Source organism: Coregonus clupeaformis, chromosome 31, assembly GCF_020615455.1.
Source record: "Coregonus clupeaformis isolate EN_2021a chromosome 31, ASM2061545v1, whole genome shotgun sequence".
Taxonomy (NCBI): domain Eukaryota; kingdom Metazoa; phylum Chordata; class Actinopteri; order Salmoniformes; family Salmonidae; genus Coregonus; species Coregonus clupeaformis.
In genome coordinates, this window is record NC_059222.1 from 24,774,134 (window position 1) to 24,794,144 (window position 20,011).

At 44.0% G+C, this 20,011-nt stretch overlaps 1 protein-coding gene across 4 annotated transcripts in view; it reads right to left on the reverse strand.

Moving 5' to 3' along the window:
* LOC121547296 (serine protease HTRA1B-like) overlaps window positions 1-15,781 on the reverse strand; it is a 28,726-nt gene extending 12,945 nt beyond the window's left edge. For all 4 annotated transcript variants that reach the window (XM_041858481.2, XM_041858480.2, XM_041858479.2 and 1 more), the window contains exons 1-3: window positions 15,132-15,781; window positions 5,867-5,966; window positions 4,824-5,028 (exon numbers count right to left, since the gene is read on the reverse strand). In XM_041858481.2, the coding sequence (XP_041714415.1) occupies window positions 4,824-5,028; window positions 5,867-5,966; window positions 15,132-15,588 (762 nt within the window). In that variant the 5' untranslated portion in view covers window positions 15,589-15,781. The remainder of the gene's footprint in view (window positions 1-4,823; window positions 5,029-5,866; window positions 5,967-15,131) is intronic.
* Between the last annotated feature and the right edge of the window lie 4,230 nt (window positions 15,782-20,011).

Genomic DNA, 20,011 nt, shown 5'->3' on the forward strand with positions numbered 1-20,011 from the left:
TGAGGAAAGCCAAATAGGAACTTTAAGAAATGGGAGCATTGGACTTAATAGTGTGTTTTCTTTGACTGGTTCCTTTCTGGCATCGACCATACCAAGGATGAACATCTGAAGTGATTCATCATTTCCCGCTTTCTGCTGATGTGATCTTTCCGCACACCAACTTTAAACCGATGACAAATACTCTCTGAGACTGCTGAAAAGGGGAAAGACAAACACACACTCTCACACACTTATATAACCCATTCCAATTAAGGCAAATCAATCCCAGATTTTGACTAGAATGTCCATTTTCAGTCCAGGCAGATGGAAAAGCCTGTGACTGGCTGTTCCTAGATCGGTGACAAGGTCAGTAAATCATATTCAAACACTCAGACTCTGGGATTTTCAGGACCTGACTCTGGGCCAGTTAGCCAGCCCTGGGTCACGATGCTCCTTCTCAGAGCTCTACTGTTTGTTGCTATGGACTTAGCAGTTCTAGACAAACTTACTATGTCACTTTTTCTTTCCAGTTATTAAGAGATACAGCAAATCACTCCAGACAGATGCCACTGAGGACTTAACAGTACTACACTAATTGTATCTTTCTTTCCAACCATTAAGAATTGGAAATACATCGTATCCCAGAGATTTGCAATCAGGGAATCTTTTTCCTGAAATCTTCATGTCCCTGAGGGTGCAAGACAGCCCCAAAGACCTAATTCAGATCCAAGAGAGAAACACAAGCCTGGGAATGCCAGCACCCGGCGGATACATGTATTGGGATGTCTTTCATCTCTGTTCCACACCACTAGAGTGTGACTCTCTTGTGTCTAACAGACTCCACTCCAGTTTACTTTTCTCCAATTGAATGACACATATGTTACAAATGTACTATTAAGTAGAGTGCAGGCTTTGACCTAGTTTTGAAGTCTTATCGCACACCATGGAGAGAGATGGATGCTAGGGCTCCACACGAGATGGACAACAGAACCCCTGGAAGAATGCAAGGATGAGACACTCCAACTGAGTGATAACTTTGTTAATGCCAGTGTCTCCACTCAGAAATTATGTCTCTCTCTTTGTACTCTTGTTTGATTGGCGCAAATTGACTAGGTGGATAAAACCACAGGTATGAAGAGTCTACCTATGGGCTGAGATGGGCTGGGCCCTTCCCTGCTCTGTGGTTTGGATTAGTCATGGAACATCGAAAAAGTGTAGCAGGAAAAAGACAACATCTGCTGGATGGAGAGAGAGCTGTATGGTAGAGGTTTAACAGCTGTTTAGTTTACCTAAAACTTGTTTACTTTATCCAAATGTTTTGATTGATTCACCATCCTCCGCCATCTGTGTGGGGGTGTTGAGACGACTCTGTCTCTGTCAAGAAGATTCAACAAAGTTGACGAATCTTAACTTGATGTCTGTAAAATCTCTCATTGACATCAATGAATGATTGATGTGAAAATTCTAGTTACGTAACGCATGCAAACCTCAAGTTAGAATTCAGTCTGTCATTGTCAACAGTAGCAGTGTAACAGAGGGTTAACTCTGGCCACAGAGTTGGACTGCATCTCTTTGCTGACCAGCGGAAACAAGCTCTTCATAACCATTATCTAACATTAATGCATACAGTATTAAGCCTCCACCTGTAAACCACATGGCACCAGGACCTTCCTCTTTACAGTACATCTGACTACTCAATGGCCTTCATAAAAACAAGTCTGGTTTATTTGAGGCTGTTTCAGGAGAAGGTCTTAAGAGCAAACTTTGGAGAAGGGTACTTTGATAGATTTTAAGCAGTGGTATACCATGTACTGCTACTGCACAGAGAGCTCAAGGCAGTTCATTCAGTATGCTGGGTAATGCCCTCCAGATGGTGGTTATGTAGCACAGTTAGGGACCTTATCCTCCTGGATGCCGGAAGCATGGCCCCAGGAAATGTTCTGTACTGTACAGATCCGGGGAAATGAAAAGGTCAGCTGAGGGCCCCTTCAATGACATGTTAATGTAGATGTTTTATTAATGAGCATGTAAACAATATACGCTAATGGATGCAGTTATTTTCCATCATCCAAGCTTGATGGTATTGAGGGAACAGAATCAATAGTCCTTTGTGCCCATAGAATCCATGTTGGACGATTACCAAATCTAGACTCCACTGAATTTCTGCTGAACAAAGACACCGCACAGACATGAAGAATGGAAGGATTTTCAAAAAGTACAATCTTTTACGATTGTAAGAAGGCATAATATTGGTCTAGGTGTCTTGCATAAGACTAAGTACTAGATTACAAGGGAGATACTACATCGCAGGTCTGTTTTTGTGTAAACTGTCTTCCTATGACACAGCACAGAAGATCACATGAACCACATAAAAACCCAGCCACCCCAACAACAGAGAGCCATAGCCAGAAAAACAAAGGCTTCTCTTGTTGTGTGGACTATGATTAACCATGGCACTCCTGTAGTTTGACAGAACTGTACACAGCATTTGGAAGTGACTCAACCATAGGAATTCACTTAGTGACATTTAAACATGGACACATTTCCCCAACCAGTATTTATTATAGGCTGTTTGATGTTCTTTTTTTCCTCAGGAATGAGTAACTTTGGCAAAGTTCCCTGTAACCTTATGTACTGTACCTATCTGTCCTCCATGGTGAACTTCAACAGTACGACAGCTATCAAATCTATCACGTAACGGTCTATGTACTAGACATTTATTCCCTCTGTTATCAGCTCTAGCTCCTCTCTCCTGCCTACCCAACCTCAGTCCCACTGTGGTCATGTATTAAGATTAGTGAATTTCCTCAGCCTAGTCCCAAGGGCCGTAATTATACAGTGTGCAGATAGCGTCAGTGCAAATATTTTTGCATTTCCAGAAAAAGTTCATCATTGTCAATAGGCTATGCAATCGAGGACTATCATTTGTGCTGCAGAGGATCAGTCATTTACTACTGATGTCCAGGCTTCCTCTAAAGTTCATGGAGACCTAGACATGTACAGGATGTATTTCAGACAATCCATATAATACAGTAATAGCAACACCTAGTTCATACTGTTTCATCAACCATCTAATGTTATTCAAGTCAAGACAAGAGAGAGGTCCAGCTTTCTGCTCAGAAGGTGTTGGCCTCAACAGCTATGCAGACTAAAGAGAACACTGGAGATAAGCACCACCATTACCCAGATCCACTCAGCCATTTAGTCTGTCAGTCACTAAGCAGGGAGAGAAACAGAGAAACATAGTCCTGTCCTTGTTGCCAACAGGAGACCATTTCTCTTTACTGCCTGTCTATTGATGCCGCCAAAGCCTGCGCAGACTCATCCGCTGCCGTGATGGAAAGAGGAGCAGCGAGCAAGCCATGGCACATGCAGATACATGCCTCGCAGGATGCGTCTGTGTCGCTCTGGCGCCGCTTTAAGGACGATCCGCTGCTAGCTACCACCGTGGTCAAGTGGGCACAGGCACAGACCTGCAACCGCCATTACACCAACGCCATTACCTCTTTCCACCTCGTGCTCCAGGACAGGGTCAGGGAGTTTGGCCACTCTGTCTGGAAGGGGTCAGTCAGTCCTTGGGCTCTCTCCTAATGGTTGTTTCTGTGTTTATGGTGGGGTTATTACAGTGTAATTGTCATTTAATGACTTTCAACTATTTAGGTCTCTAAGGGTCAGATGATATCTGGAACTTGCAGGCATCCAGAAATAATACTGTAAGATACATTTTAAATAGACTTGAAGACATTATGGGAGAAGAAATACACACTGTCCATGCTCAGACTTTATCAAAGACAAATGATTAAAAAACTTTCAGAAGTGGATTTATGATGTTGAAACTTGCAGTTGCCACATAATAAGTTACAAGCTATTGAGCAGCATTCAGGAGTCAGCCAGAGGCCTGAGGGGATTCACAGCAAGGTGGCACAGAAAGAAGCCTGCCATGCTCCAGACACACCCCTCACACATGCACACGCACACACGTGTAATCCATGGGGAAACTTACTCCTCAGCCTGAACTGTCCCCACTTGCACCAGCAAATAGCTAGCTTTTCGCATGGTGCCGACTGGTAATACGCTTCAGGAGGGCGGTAACGTGTGCTAGCAAGGCAGAGGTCCAGAGTTCGCATCAGGTATGGGCCGAATCGGGAGGAAGTGGTACTCGCTAAGCAAGCAGCATGACGTCCTATACACACATACACACACACACACACACACACACACAGAGGAACATTTTCCTCATTGGCACCAAAACAGCCTTTACCCTCAACAGGGTGCTTACTGTTCTGGTAATAGTCTGGGAGAGGCAGACAAATAAAACATGTTCTTATAACAAACTGGACCAAAGACGAAAAACAGTCAATTACATCTAAATCATATCACAAAAAGACCCTCCTGCTCTTGAAAGTTTTTCACAATTTTTACAATGAATCATGTTCGTTGCTGAGGTGCCCTATATCAACGATCCCACCATGCTAATATTAAACCTGGCCTGCTCCAAGAATGTTATGAAGACCGTTAAATGAATCCCGTCTGTGTTGGCAGACGAAAGACAATCTAAAAAAGACTGATGGTGTTTGTCTACTCCATTCATAGCCACTCTTAATCTCTCCATCGCATTCCTGTTCTCTGACACCATCTCAGAGAAAGAGATGGTGAGGGAGAGGGCAAGTACGCGAGCGAGATCAAGATGAAGAGCTAGATAGGGAAGGAGGGAGTTAAAGAGAGAGAGAAAAGGGAGGTTGAGGTAAACAGAAGCGCTTGTAAAAAATTAAAAATAAAAGAAGCACCAGTGCATTCAGAAATGGCTGGAGAAGAGAGGCATCGAGAGAGGTAACAGGCCTTACCGGGGTGTCGATCTTGATGAGGGCGATGTCTGCCTTCTCGTCCACGTCTGTGATCTTGGCGTCAAAGGTGGCGCCACTCTTCAGCTCCACCTTCACCCGGTGCTTATTGGCCACCACATGGGCGTTGGTCACAATCAAGCCGTCCTCCGACACCACGAAGCCAGAGCCGCTGGCCACTGCCACCTCACGTTTAGAGAACACCATCCTGGGGAGAGGACAGACAGGAGACAGAGTGTGAGACAGGGGGACAGAGGGTGAGACAGGGAGACAGAGGATGAGACAGAGGGAGAAGGTGAGACAGGGGGACAGAGGGTGAGACAGAGAGACAAGGTGAGACAGGGGGACAGAGGGTGAGACGGGGAAACGGGGAAACATTATTAATCTGTTTGCACCTAAAACATGTACAAGTAGAAGAACTTCTGAAAATCTGCAAAAGTACATGTTCTGCTAAATCTGTCAATCCACATGTTCATGAGTAGACCACATGCCACTACTGCCAAACATATACCGTGATTTTGCTCACAGCACTTCTTCTTGAAGATCACTTGAACAAATGACCTGATGATGTGTTTATCAACAGGAGGGCGGGGAAAATGTTTGTGTCCTTATGGCTACAACTGGATCCCCTTTGTAAACAATTTATACAAGGTCCCAAGTCAAGCTGACAACTATGTACACAGCTGTGCAAGCCAGGAGATCTGGCGGGAGATCTACAGCACTAAATATAGGTATTTATTTGTCCAACACTCCCTCCACCGCTATATACCTGCTTAGGGTAATAATTGGTAACTTTGTTGTCATAACTTTTACTGGGAAAAACAGCATCAGATACCTGAACCCGTATTCACAAAGTGTCTCAGAGTATAGCAGCGCTGATCTAGGATCAGTTTAGACTTTTAAATCATAATTAATAAGATACGGAGGACCTAATCCTAGATCAGCATTCCAACTTGGAGACACTTTGTGAATATGGCCCAGATACCTGTCAATCTACTGTGGTCAGTGTGTGTTTGTGTGTGTGTGTGTAGAGGGGAGGTCCTTACTTGCGGTACAGTTCAATATGAACCACAGCGGGAGCGATCTTCTCCACCACATCAGCAATGAAGTTATATCTGTGGCGCAGACTGTCTGGATTCTCCTGGCCTGGAAAAGGTTCAAGAAACACACTATTAACATATTATCAAATACATACAGGGAAATTAGTTCAGGGTTATACCTGAAATGAGAGGGTATCTCATACAAGCCCTGAAATGAGAGCGTATCTCATACTTAAAAATATTTCTGGGAGGAAAATGATTATGCTTTTCCAACAGTCTAGAAGTAGTTCCCACATATGCTGAGCACTTGTTGGCTGCTTTTCCTTCACTCTGCGGTCCGACTCATCCCAAACCATCTCAAATGTGTTGAGGTCGGGGGATTGTGGAGGCCAGGTCATCTGATGCAGCACTCCATCACTCTCCTTCTTGGTAAAATAGCCCTTACACAGCCTGGAGGTGTGGTGGGTCATTGTCCTGTTGAAAAACAAATGATAGTCCCACTAAGCCCAATCCAGATGGGATGGCGTATCGCTGCAGAATGCTGTGGTAGCCATGCTGGTTAAGTATGCCTTTGAATTCTAAATAAATCACAGACAGTGTCACCAGCAAAGCACCCCTACACCATCACACCTCCTCCATGCTTCACGGTGGGAAAAACACATGCAGAGATCATCCATTCACCCACACCGCGTCTCACAAAGACACGGCGGTTGGAACCATGAATCTCTAATTTGGACTCCAGACCACCGGTCTGATGTCCATTGCTCGTGTTTCTTGGCCCAAGCAAGTCTTTTTCTTATTGGTGTCCTTTAGTAGTGGTTTCTTTGCAGCAATTCAACCATGAAGGCCTGATTCACACGGTCTCCTTTGAACAGTTGATGTTGAGATGTGTCTGTTACTTGAACTGTGAAGCATTTATTTGGATTGCAATTTCTGAGGCTGGTAACTCCAATGAACTTATTCTCTGCAACAGAGGTAACTCTGGGTCTTGCATTCCAGTGGCGGTCCTCATGAGAGCAAGTTTCATCATAGCACTTGATGGTTTTTGCGACTGCACTTGAAGAAACGTTCAAAGTTCTTGAAATGTTCCGCATTGACTGACCTTCATGTCTTAAAGTAATGATGGACTGTTGTTTCTCTTTGCTTATTTGAGGTGTTCTTGCCATAATATGGACTTGGTCTTTTACCAAATAGGGCTATCTTCTGTATACCACCCCTACCTTGTCACAACACAACTGATTGGCTCAAACGCATGAAGAAGGAAAAAAATTCCACAAATTAAGTTTTAAGAAGGCACACCTGTTAATTGAGAAAAAGCCAAGAGTGTGCAAAACTGTCATCAAGGCAAAGGGTGGCTATTTGAAGAATCTAAAATATAAAATATATTTTGATTTGTTTACCCCTTTTTGGTTACTACATGATTCCATATGTGTTATTTCATAGTTTTGATGTCTTCACTATTATTCTACAGTGTAGAAAATATTAAAAATAAAGAAAAACCCTTAAATGACTAGGTGTGTTCAAACTTTTGACCGGAAAGTATTCAGACCCCTTTTTTTGCACATTTTGTTACGTTACAGCCTAATTCAAAAATTGATTCAATTAATTTTTTTCCCTCAACAATCTACACACAATACCCCATGATGACAAAGCTAAAACACCTTATTTACATAATTATTCAGACCCTTTGCTATGAGAATCGAAAATTGAGCTCAGGTGCATTCTGTTTCCATTGAGCATCCTTGAGATGTTTCTGCAACTTGATTGGAGTCCACCTGTGGTAAATTCAATTGATAGGACATGATTTGGAAAGGCACACACCTGTCTATATAAGGTCCCACAGTTGACAGTGCATGTCAGAGCAAAAACCAAGCCATGAGGACGAAGGAATTCTCCTTAGAGCTCCGAGACAGGATTGTGTCGAGGCACCAAAAAAGATTCTGCAGTATTGAAGGTCCCCAAGAACACAGTGGCCTCCATCATTCTTAAATGGAAGAAGTTTGGAACCACCAAGACTCTTCGTAGAGCTGGCCGCACGGCCAAACTGAGCTATAGAGGTAGAAGGGCCTTGGTCAGGGAGGTGACCAAGAACCCGATGGTCACCCTGAAAGAGCTCCAGAGTTCCTCTGTGGAGATGGGAGAACCTTCCAGAAGGACAACCATCTCTGCAGCACTCCACCAATCAGGCCTTTATGGTAGAGTGGCCAGACGGAAGCCACTCCTCAGTAAAAGGCACATGACACCCCGCTTGGAGTTTGACAAAAGGAACCTAAAGGACTCTCAGACCTTGAGAAACAAGATTCTCTGGTCTGATGAAACCAAGATTGAACTCTTTGGCCTGAATACCAAGCGTCATGTCTGGAGGAAACCTGGCACCATCCCTGTGGTGAAGCATGGTGGTGGCAGCATCAAACTGTGGGGATGTTTTTCAGCGGCAGGGACTGGGAGACTAGTCAGGATCGAGGGATAGATGAACGGAGCAAAGTACAGAGCGATCCTTGATGAAAACCTTCTCTAGAGTGCTCAGGACCTCAGACTGGGGTGAAGGTTCACCTTCCAACAGGACAACAATCCTAAGCACACAGCCAAGACATCGCAGGAGTGGCTTTGGGTTAAGTATCCGAATGTCCTTGAGTGGCCCAGCCAGAGCCTGGAATTGAACTCAATGGAACATCTCTGGAGAGACCTGAAAATAGCTCCCCATCCAACCTGAGAGAGCTTGCGCGGATCTGCAGAGAAGAATGGGAGAAACTCCCCAAATACAGGTGTGCCAAGCTTGTAGCGTCATACCCAAGAAGACTGGGGCTGTAATCACTGCCAACGGTGATTCAAGAAAGTACTGAGTAAAGGGTCTGAATACTTATGTAAATGTGATATTTCAGTTTTTTGTAATACATTTGCAAAGATTTCTAAAAACCTAATATTTCCTTTGTCATTATGGGGTATTATGTGTAGATTGAAAAAACTATTTAATCCATTTTAGAACCAGTAACGTAACGTAACAAAATGTGGAAAAAGTCAAGGGGTCTGAATACTTTCCGAATGTGCTCTATATATCCTATACTGTATACTCTACAATATGTAAGGGATATTCAACGAAGGGTTATGCGTTCCATGGAAAAGAATGAAGGAAGTGGAACTGACCTTCCACAGAGTTGCATTGTTTTCCAGAGAATGCATAGAGCCCCGAGTTAATTATCCCTTTTATACCATGGCTATAATTTAACACATTTGAAATGTGTTCAACATCCACTGAAGTAGCTAGCAAGTTTACTAGATAGCTACAGTAGTTGCCGTGGTGACCAAACAAACAGACTTGCTAGTTTAGCTATCCAAACCATCAGTCCTGGCTTGCCATTATGAAAATCGAATTCAACAATGCCAATGTTTTAAATTCGAAGTTTGCTCTAAAAAGTAGCTCAAACATAGAATATGTAAGTATGAACTATAGCCATTGAATTATACCATGCAAATATACCGTGCATTATAGGGAAATAATGCACACTCTAGAATGCCTTTCAAGCCAATCAGAAAAAAGTATTCAACAATGCTATTGCATAAACTCTTATAAACAACCGTTAAAGAGCGCAGACGGCCTGTATAAACAACTCTATTGATAACATCCACAAGGGTAGTGTGTGTGACAGAATTCAGATGAATCTGGAAATTGGAAGATCTGCTTTGAGGCTCAATATTGTACAGCATGGTCAGTCTTCTGATCTCTTCACTGAGTTTATAAAACTCAGGAAGTGACTCAAATCTGAAGTTTTATAACCATAACACTTTATTGTACCTTGCGCAACCTTTGGTTAGGGAACAGCTGCAGTGCGTGCAAAACATCTGCAATTAACCCTTTTTCCTTTGGTTATTCATCTCCATGGGTCCGTGTTGGTCCAGTTAATGAATATCTCTAGGCCTATACTCCACTTCCTCCTTCTAATAAATAGCACCTTTCCAACCCACCTCACAAACGGATGAAAGAGTTCTTTTAAAACCCCTATTTGTGGGGTTTGGTCTCACACAACCTATGATAGGCTAAAACATGACTGGTGTTTCCCCCTTTAATCTTAGTGCCTAACAATAATTCACAATCACCCCAACCACAACAACAGGGACACTCACACTGACACCTACACTCTTAGAAAAAAAAGGTTCCAAAAGGGTTCTTCAGGCTGTAACCATAGGAGAACCCTTTTTGGTTCCAGGGAGAACTATTTTTGGTTCCACGTAGAAGCCTTTTGGATTCCATGTAGAACCCGCTGTGGAAAGGGTCCTACAAGGAACACAAAACGGTTCTACCTGTAACCAAAAAGGGTTCTTCAAAGGGTACTCCTAAGAGGACAGCCTAATAACCCTTTTAGGTTCTAAATAGCACTAGATAGCGCCAGACACAGTGCTGGATGATGCCAAGAGATCCTTCTTGCTCTGCATTGTGGTGTATTAGCCTCTGGCAACATTGTGTCCATCTAACAGGTCTTAACAGCTCCATTAATATTATCTCAGTCTAAGGAGTTTCAAAGACCTCAAAAGTTCACTCGACCCGACCTGCAGATAGAGATATGCACTCTGACATGCCACGTAAACCGGCCTTTAATCAAATCACATAAAAATACCTCCACTTTGATAAAAGATCAAACGATACGCTGTAAATTGAGGACTCTCTCTCTTTCATAATCACTAACAGTCACACCATCTCTTTGGTGCACCAAAAGCCTACAGCAGGATGGAACAGAGACACACAGGCAGGTTGGGAAATATTTAACAACAACATATAAGTAGTAATGTGGCATGTTAATTTGACTCCAATTAGCTACAAATAATTTGGTTGAATTATCATCCAAGATAAACATATTTTGTGGATGATATGCGAGAGGAATCAGAAAACTCACGACACACACACTCGAAAACACACTCTCACGCACGTACTCACATACACACACACCGAATTGAAATTGTATCACGTAGAGAGAGAAAATGATAGTCCTCTACCCTTACAGATGTGGGTTTTTCTGCCTAGCAGATCTCTTGAATATAGGGCATGGCCAGTCTATTCTTGCCCACTGATGGTTTCCTGAAGTGTCCATCATTTATACTGTATGACACTGACACTTGGCTTGACTGGCTGTCTGGCCGCCTGGGCCCATCTCATATGACACTCTCTGAGTGAAGTGAGAACATAGAAAGATACAGAGGCTGGAAGGAAGAGTAATTGTAATGACCTAATACTGTAGATATGGTCTAAGACAACTGTATGGAATAAATCTACCTCAACAGGTTATTTTTGCATTTGCAACCGTCTGCATGATTGAGGGATTTCTTACAGAATCTTTTAGTCTATGGAAATACTTGAGGATTTAGACCACGCTACCACGTTTCACAACAGTTCAAAACCTCTGGTGGCTAACTTAGTGCCCTTGTCATTTCAACAACTTGTCAATCAATAAATCAATCACCCATCCATCCCTGTCCACTCATGTGACCGGTGTGTCCATGCTTGCCCATGGGCATTCTAGTCAAGCATCCACTGTTATTCCCATGGTGCTGTTGACATCAGTGGTTTATGAGTTTTTCCATGCGGAATCTGCCCCTCTCCCTCTACTGAACACACTGGGTGGCAGGCTGCATTTCAGTCTGGACCCTCTGACTACCACACACACCCCCACACTCTCCGAATTGAAATTACCCTCTACCCTTACAGATGTGGGTTTCTCTGCCTAGAATATCTCCTGAATATGGGGCATGGCCGCTCTGACATTGCCTAAGCAAGCACACTGTCAGTGACTGTGCCCAACTCCAGACTTCAAGTGTGTGTGTGTTTAAGGGATGCGTGTATTTATGCGAGTGTGTTTGTGCACCTTGGCTGCCATTTGCACCACTAAACTAATGTTTACCATGCTGGGAGCTCTTTCAACTTGGATTAGAGATGCCAACTCCTTCCACTTTGAAAGGGTATGGAAAACAAGCTTCAGATCTTCAGTCTGGGCGATGGTCTATCACTGTCAGATGGTCTGTCACAGCGATCTCCATCATGTCACTCAAACAGAGAGCTGAGCATCATCAAGAGAAATAGAGGTATTAACTAAGTATGAATTAACTTAGCTACCAATCAACTAAACAAACTAAACCAATTTTATTTGAACCAACTAAATGTGTTGTGTACAAAACATGTTACGGTACGAGATTTCATTCACACTTCTTTCCATTCAAAAGGTTTTAAGTCACCAGTCCAGTGAACTTTCTACTGACAGTGTTTGGTTGATCTTGTATCCATGCCTGTAAGTCACACATACTGTATATGCGGAGCAAGTCAACTCATGAAGAAATGGGTTGACAAAACATGGCTCTATGACTATAGAATTTGACCTAGATTTGGATATGTTTAGTAGAAGTTATACAATCTACAGTGGCTTGCAAAAGTATTCATCCCCCTTGGCATTTTTCCTATTTTGTTGCCTTACAACCTGGAATTAAAATGTATTTTGGGGGGGGTTTGTATCATTTGATTTACACAACATGCCTACCACTTTGAAGATGCAAAATATTTTTTATTGTGAAACAAACAAGAAATAAGACTAAAAAACAGAAAACTTGTGCATGCAGAACTATTCACCCCCCCAAAGTCAATACTTTGTAGAGCCACCTTTTGTAGCAATTACAGCTGCAAGTCTCTTGGGGTATGTCTCTATAAGCAGGCATATCTAGCCACTGTGACTTTTGCCCATTCTTCAAGGCAAAACTGCTCCAGCTCCTTCAAGTTGGATGGGTTTCGCTGGTGTACAGCAATCTTTAAGTCATACCACAGAGTCGCAATTGTATTGAGGTCTGGGCTTTGACTAGGCCATTCCAAGACATTTAAATGTTTCCCGTTAAACCACTCGAGTGTTGTTTTAGCAGTATGCTTAGGGTCATTGTCCTGCTGGAAGGTGAACCTCCATCCCAGTCTCAAATCTCTGGAAGACTGAAATGGGTTACCCTCAAGAATTTCCCTGTATTTAGCGCCATCCATCATTCCTTCAATTCTGACCAGTTTCCCAGTCCCTGCCGATGAAAAACATCCCCACAGCATGATGCTGCAACCACCATGCTTCACTGTGGGGATGGTCTTCTCGGGGTGATGAGAGGTGTTGGGTTTGCGCCAGACATAGCGTTTTCCTTGATGGACAAAAAGCTCAATCTTAGTCTCATCTGACCAGAGTACCTTCTTCCATATGTTCGGGGAGTCTCCCACATGCCTTTTGGCGAACACCAAACATGTTTGCTTATTTTTTTCTTTAAGCAATGGCTTTCTTCTGGCCACTCTTCCGTAAAGCCCAGCTCTGTGGAGTGTACAGCTTAAAGTGGTCCTATGGACAGATACTCCAATCTCCGCTGTGAAGCTTTGCAGCTCCTTCAGGGTTATCTTTGGTCTCTTTGTTGCCTCTCTGGTCCGTGAGTTTTGGTGGGCGGCCCTCTCTTGGCAGGTTTGTTGTGGTGCCATATTCTTTCAATTTTTTAATAATGGATTTAATGGTGCTCCGTGGGATGTTCAAAGTTTCTGATATTTTTTTATAACCCAACCCTGATCTGTACTTCTCCACAACTTTGTCCCTGACCTGTTTGGAGAGCTCCTTGGTCTTCATGGTGCCGCTTGCTTGATGGTGCCCCTTGCTTAGTGGTGTTGCAGACTCAGGGGCCTTTCAGAACAGGTGTATATATACTGAGATCATGTGACAGAGCAAAGGGGGTGAATACATATGCATTTTTTTGAATTTTCTTTAACAAGTTATGTTTTTAATTTCACTTCCCCAATTTGGACTATTTTGTGTATGTCCATTAAATGAAATCCCAATATAAATTCATTTAAATTACAGGTTGTAATGCAACAAAATAGGAAAAACGCCAAGAGGGATGAATACTTTTGCAAGGCACTGTACTGACTCCATGAGGACCAGATGCTATGACATCATAGGTGGAAGCAGCTCATGTAATGGTTTGTGACTGAGAGACCTTCCAGATCTTTGGCTTGGCTGAAACTCCTGGAAACCTCACTCAGCTCTGAGCAATCCTGTGCTCAGTTCTTGAGTGAAACAGCTATTTTTGGGGAGGTGAGGTAAAACTCATATCAAGGTAAGCCAATCCTCTGACCTGAAAGGGGGAAACAGAGTCCCAGAATCTGGGATGGAGTTTTGTGTTCAAAAGTTAGGAGAGGGAGGAGAAGGAGGAGGAAGAGGATGAAAAAGAGGAGGAGGAGGAGGAGGAGGGAGTGAAGAGCGGGGAGCAGGAGTTGGATACTCAAATGTTCAGACAGGGACTAAACTGAGCTGAGATTTCACCTTCCTGTGCTCTGTAATCTGTCTAATCTGATACGGCTCAAGTTATAACAGAGGCTCGACTGTAGCGGAAAACTAACTGCCACAAAAGTATCTAGGTGTGAATGGTGTGTTCACAGCTGTGTGTGTGTGAGGGTGTGTGTTTTCGATATATACCTCAAGGCCAAGCATCACAACTATACACATTGGCGAGAAAGCCAGTATTTATTTCCACTGCATACACCAAGTTCTCAAGAAAGCCTGGTCTGATTTCAACAGGTTTTGACCCTGTGTTAAGATAATAAAATGTGACTTTGGAATGAAAGACCTCTGGCATTAAGATGCACTAAACTGAAGTACTGAAGTGCTGAGAGCTGATGTTTGTAGCCAGCTTTGTGCCAACTCAGATCAAACCATTTGCATGTGGAGCCCTGCCAGTCACTTAATTAGTCAAAACAGCCATGAAGGCACACCATTGAAATGTCAATCAAACTGCTATTAAAATGTATTATTAACCAACAAATGAAGATATTTTTTTGATATGATATCATTAACATCACATATCTCCTTGTGAAAAACATGTCAAGACACTAAAGCTCTGTCTAGTTTGACTGGCAGGCTACTGTTAAATGTCTTGGGTGTGATTGCGATACATTCTGACAAACTGGCTCTACCACTGGGTCCAAACTGAAGGGATCATTTTCTAACACAGCTCTAGGCCATAGTAAAACAGATCCCTTTGAACCTTCATATATACAGTCATGTTATTTAGGGAACATAAGGATGACAACTTTTTTTTTGCAAAAAAAAAAGTCATCTTACCGAAGATCAATTCACTGGATAATATTATTTCAATTTGGTCTAGGCCTACACCTTTTACACATTATGGTTTTAGGCACAATATCGCACTTGCTTGCTGATGCTTCTACCAAAACATACAGTGATTTTGATACATTATGTTGATTTCCAACACTGACACATACCTTTGCTACAGGTTCCTCTCTGTATGAAGATGACCGGTGGCTGCTGAAGCTTCAGAGCCCGGTTACTCAATCTCTTCAGTTCGCAGATGTTTCGGTAGGACACCCCGTCACTGCCGCACACCGGGTCCGAACCTTTGCAGACGCACACACCACTTTTGCCCCGACGCCTTACTGTGGCGGACACCCCAATTCCGTCCGATATCGAGCAGTCCATGCCCTCTCCGCACTCCGGGTCCCCTAGTCTCCCCGTGCCGCCGCATACCTCACCTTCTCCGGACGCACAGACCGGACAGCAGTCGCATTGGTCAAGGATGTCGCCGGCCATACAGTCCGCAGGGATCGGGGGACATAGAAATGTGTCACATTTATCTGGACAGCCGATGACATATTGCTTGGTTCTTGCCTCGCAAACTAAAGGAGCAAGAAGAAAAGTTGCGCAGATGACGGACCAAAACATGGTTAAATATTAAAGTATCTAAAAATTTACAAAGTTGCCAAAAAACGACTCTTTAAACTTTACGACTTTCTACAAAAATATGTTTGATCTGCATAAATAATAAACGTTACATAAATGTGCAAATAAACGTCTGAGGCTTTTCACTAAATTGAGCTTTGTTGGTCTACTGCTGTCAGACAACAAAGATGCTCTAACTCCCTCTGTGAGGCTGCTCTGTGAGGTTCCAGAGTTTATAAAGGCAACTGACACGTTGTAGCAATATAAACAAGAAAGGCGATTGGTGGGCTCTGCTGATGTGCAGAGGGTGCAGTACATATGCCCCCTCCACCCAGCCCCTTACAAACGCAATGTCAGAGTGTTACTGAGTTCATTTAAAACGTATTATAATTTTATATGTTCCTATAGGATACATTGCTTCATTCAGTTGAGCAAAGAAAATATGTCAATACACTTTTGCTCTTGTAGTAGCATAAGCCTACCCTTCAATTTCCACTGTGTATAATTGAGTAGGTCTACTATAGATTAAATTACTGCACTGGACTAGGCCTAATTATTGTTGTGCTGCAAGTAAAATATACCAGAAGCAACTGCATGCCTGTTGATCATTGATTTTTCCATTGCCAGACTATCAATGTTAAACAAACTGGTCACGTAAAACAAAAGCCACTATATGCTTGGTGCAGTGTAAACAAAATGTATAAAATCCTCTGAAATTGAATTTACAGCAGGAAAAGTGATTAAATTAATTGAATGCAAAGGTTATCATAGTTCAGTTTAAATGTTCAGGGTTGCAGCCCTTTGTTTTTGGATTGATGGTCTGGGCAGGGGCCAGGCATCTGCCCGTGTTATCTCCCCTCTCAGAGTGGAGTGGGTCAGGATTAAGGCAGAGGTTTCTGGACGCTACAGAGGCGTATCACATTATTCTGAGAACCCTAATGTCTACGTCAGTATTCTGGAATGCTCAACCATTCAATGGCATCCTACTGGAACTCAAAAGCAAATATAATCAATTCCATGTGCTGTTTGGAATGGATTGATCGAATACCCTAAACTCATATGGCATTTTAAATGACAGATGCTTCTAATAGTCTTTGAAGAGTTTCTCTATCACAATGGATCATTTCCACGAGTGCTGTGAGACTAACTGTGTTTGTATGTGTTACTGTTACCACCCTCATTGCCATAGAGACCCATAGAGTTTGAGGGAGGCCTTTAGTATGACCTAAGGACTGACTACAAGGCAACAGGAACACAAAGAGCGCTCTCTGTTTGTCTAAGTGTCGACAGCTACAGTGAATGTAACACTAATATCAAGTTTCAGGAGAAAACCCAGATGCAGACAGTGTCGAAGTAACAAACGTTTATTACAAAAACAGGGGGCAGGCAAACGACAGGTCAAGGGTAGGCAGAGGTCAGTAATCCAGATCAGAGTCCAAAAAGTACAGAACGGCAGGCAGTCTCAGGGTCAGGGCAGGCAGAGGTCAATAATCCAGGGTGGTGTGACAAGGTACAGAATGGCAGGCAGGCTCAGGGCAGGCAGAATGGTCAAAACCGGGAAAACTAGAAAACAGGAACTTGAAAAGACAGGAGCAAGGGGGAAAATGCTGGTAGGCTTGACAAAACAAAACGAACTGGCAACAGACAAACAGAGAATACAGGTATAAATACACTGGGGATAATAGGGACGATGGGCAACACCTGGAAGGGGGGTGGAGACAATCACAAAGACAGGTGAAACAGATCAGGGTGTGACAGTACCCCCCCCTCTAGGGGCGCCACCTGGCGTCCTACCTGGGCACATACCTGCCGGCGTTGAAACTCAGCGATGATGCCTGGGTCCAGGATGTCCCTAGCGTGGACCCAGCACCTCTGCTCCGGGCCATAACCCTCCCAGTCAACCAGATACTGGAATCCCCTGCCCCGAGGTCGAACCTTCAGGAGACGCCTCACCGTGTATGCTGGTTGGCCGTCGATGAAATGGGGGAGAGGGGTGGGCCTGGAAACAGGAGACAAAGGGCTGTGAGACGGAGGGTACGGGGCAACAGAAGACGAACAGCAGAGGGGCTAATGATCTTTGAGATGGGGAAAGGGCCGATAAACCGGGGGGAAAGTTTGCGGGACTCCACCTGGAGGGGGCAGATCCCGGGTGGACAGCCATACAGTGAGGGAAAAAAGTATTTGATCCCCTGCTGATTTTGTACGTTTGCCCACTGACAAAGACATGATCAGTCTATAATTTTAATGGTAGGTTTATTTGAACAGTGAGAGACAGAATAACAAAAAAAATATCCAGAAAAACGCATGTCAAAAATGTTATAAATTGATTTGCATTTTAATGAGGGAAATAAGTATTTGACCCCTCTGCAAAACATTACTTAGTACTTGGTAGCAAAACCCTTGTTGGCAATCACAGAGGTCAGACGTTTCTTGTAGTTGGCCACCAGGTTAGCCCACATCTCAGGAGGGATTTTGTCCTACTCCTCTTTGCAGATCTTGTCCAAGTCATTAAGGTTTCGAGGCTGACGTTTGGCAACTCGAACCTTCAGCTCCCTCCACAGATTTCCTATGGGATTAAGGTCTGGAGACTCTCTAGGCCACTCCAGGACCTTAATGTGCTTCTTTTTGAGCCACTCCTTTGTTGCCTTGGCCGTGTGTTTTGGGTCATTGTCATGCTGGAATACCCATCCACGACCCATTTTCAATGCCCTGGCTGAGGGAAGGAGGTTCTCACCGAAGATTTGACACTAGATGGCCCCGTCCATCGCCCCTTTGATGCGGTGAAGATGTCCTGTCCCCTTAGCAGAAAAACACCCCCAAAGCATAATGTTTCCACCTCCATGTTTGACGGTGGGGATGGTGTTCTTGGGGTCATAGGCAGCATTCCTCCTCCTCCAAACACGGCGAGTTGAGTTGATGCCAAAGAGCTCCATTTTGGTCTCATCTGACCACAACACTTTCACCCAGTTCTCCTCTGAATCATTCAGATGTTTGGCAAACTTCAGACGGGCATGTGTATGTGCTTTCTTGAGCAGGGGGACCTTGTGGGCGCGGCAGGATTTCAGTCCTTCACGGCGTAGTGTGTTACCAATTGTTTTCTTGGTGACTATGCTCCCAGCTGCCTTGAGATCATTGACAAGATCCTCCCGTGTAGTTCTGGGCTGATTCCTCACCGTTCTCATGATCATTGCAACTCCACGAGGTGAGATCTTGCATGGAGCCCCAGGCCGAGGGAGATTGACAGTTATTTTGTGTTTCTTCCATTTGCGAATAATCGCACCAACTGTTGTCACCTTCTCATCAAGCTGCTTGGTGATGGTCTTGTAGCCCATTCCAGCCTTGTGTAGGTCTACAATCTTGTCCCTGACATCCTTGGAGAGCTCTTTGGTCTTAGCCATGGTGGAGAGTTTGGAATCTGATTGATTGATTGCTTCTGTGGACAGGTGTCTTTTATACAGGTAACAAGCTGAGATTAGGAGCACTCCCTTTAAGAGTGTGCTCCTAATCTCAGCTCGTTACCTGTATAAAAGACACCTGGGAGCCAGAAATCTTTCTGATTGAGAGGGGGTGAAATACTTATTTCCCTCATTAAAATGCAAATCAATTATAACATTTTTGACATGCGTTTTTCTGGATTTTTTTGTTGTTATTCTGTCTCTCACTGTTCAAATAAATCTATCATTAAAATTATAGACTGATCATGTCTTTGTCAGTGGGCAAACGTACAAAATCAGCAGGGGATCAAATACTTCATTCCCTCACTGTACCTTCTGCCCGAGACGATACAGGGGAGCCGAGGTCCGGTGGCGGTCCGCTTGTCGTCGATACCTGGAGGTGGTCTTTAGAAGAGCCGACCAGGATCTCCTCCAGGTATGACGACAGCGGCGGACAAACATCTGGGCTGAGGGTATGCCGACCTCTTCCTCTTGCTCCGGGAAGAGCGTGGGATGATAACCCAGGGAACACTCAAAGGGCGCAAGACCCGTGGCAGAGCAGGAAAGGGTGTTGCAGGCGTATTCGACCTACACTATTTGCTGGCTCCAGGTGGTGGGGTTGGCAGAGACCAGGCAGCGCAGAGTCATCTCCAGGTCTTAGTTAGTTCGCTCCGACTGGCCATTGGACTGATGGAAACCGGAGGACAGGCTGGCCGACGACCCAAAGAGTGTGCAGAACGCCTTCCAGAACCGGGACGAGAACTGAGGACCCCGGTCGGAGACCATGTCTACTGGGAGTCCATGGATCCGGAAAACATGCTGCACCATGAGCTGGGACATGTCTTTGGCGGAGGGTAGCTTGGGGAGAGGAATGAAGTGGGCAGCTTTGGAAAACTGGTCCACAACTGTCAGGATGGCGGTGTTGCCATCAGATGGGGGAAGACAAAGATAAAATATAGTAAACATGATTTACATTTTATAAGTCCAGATGC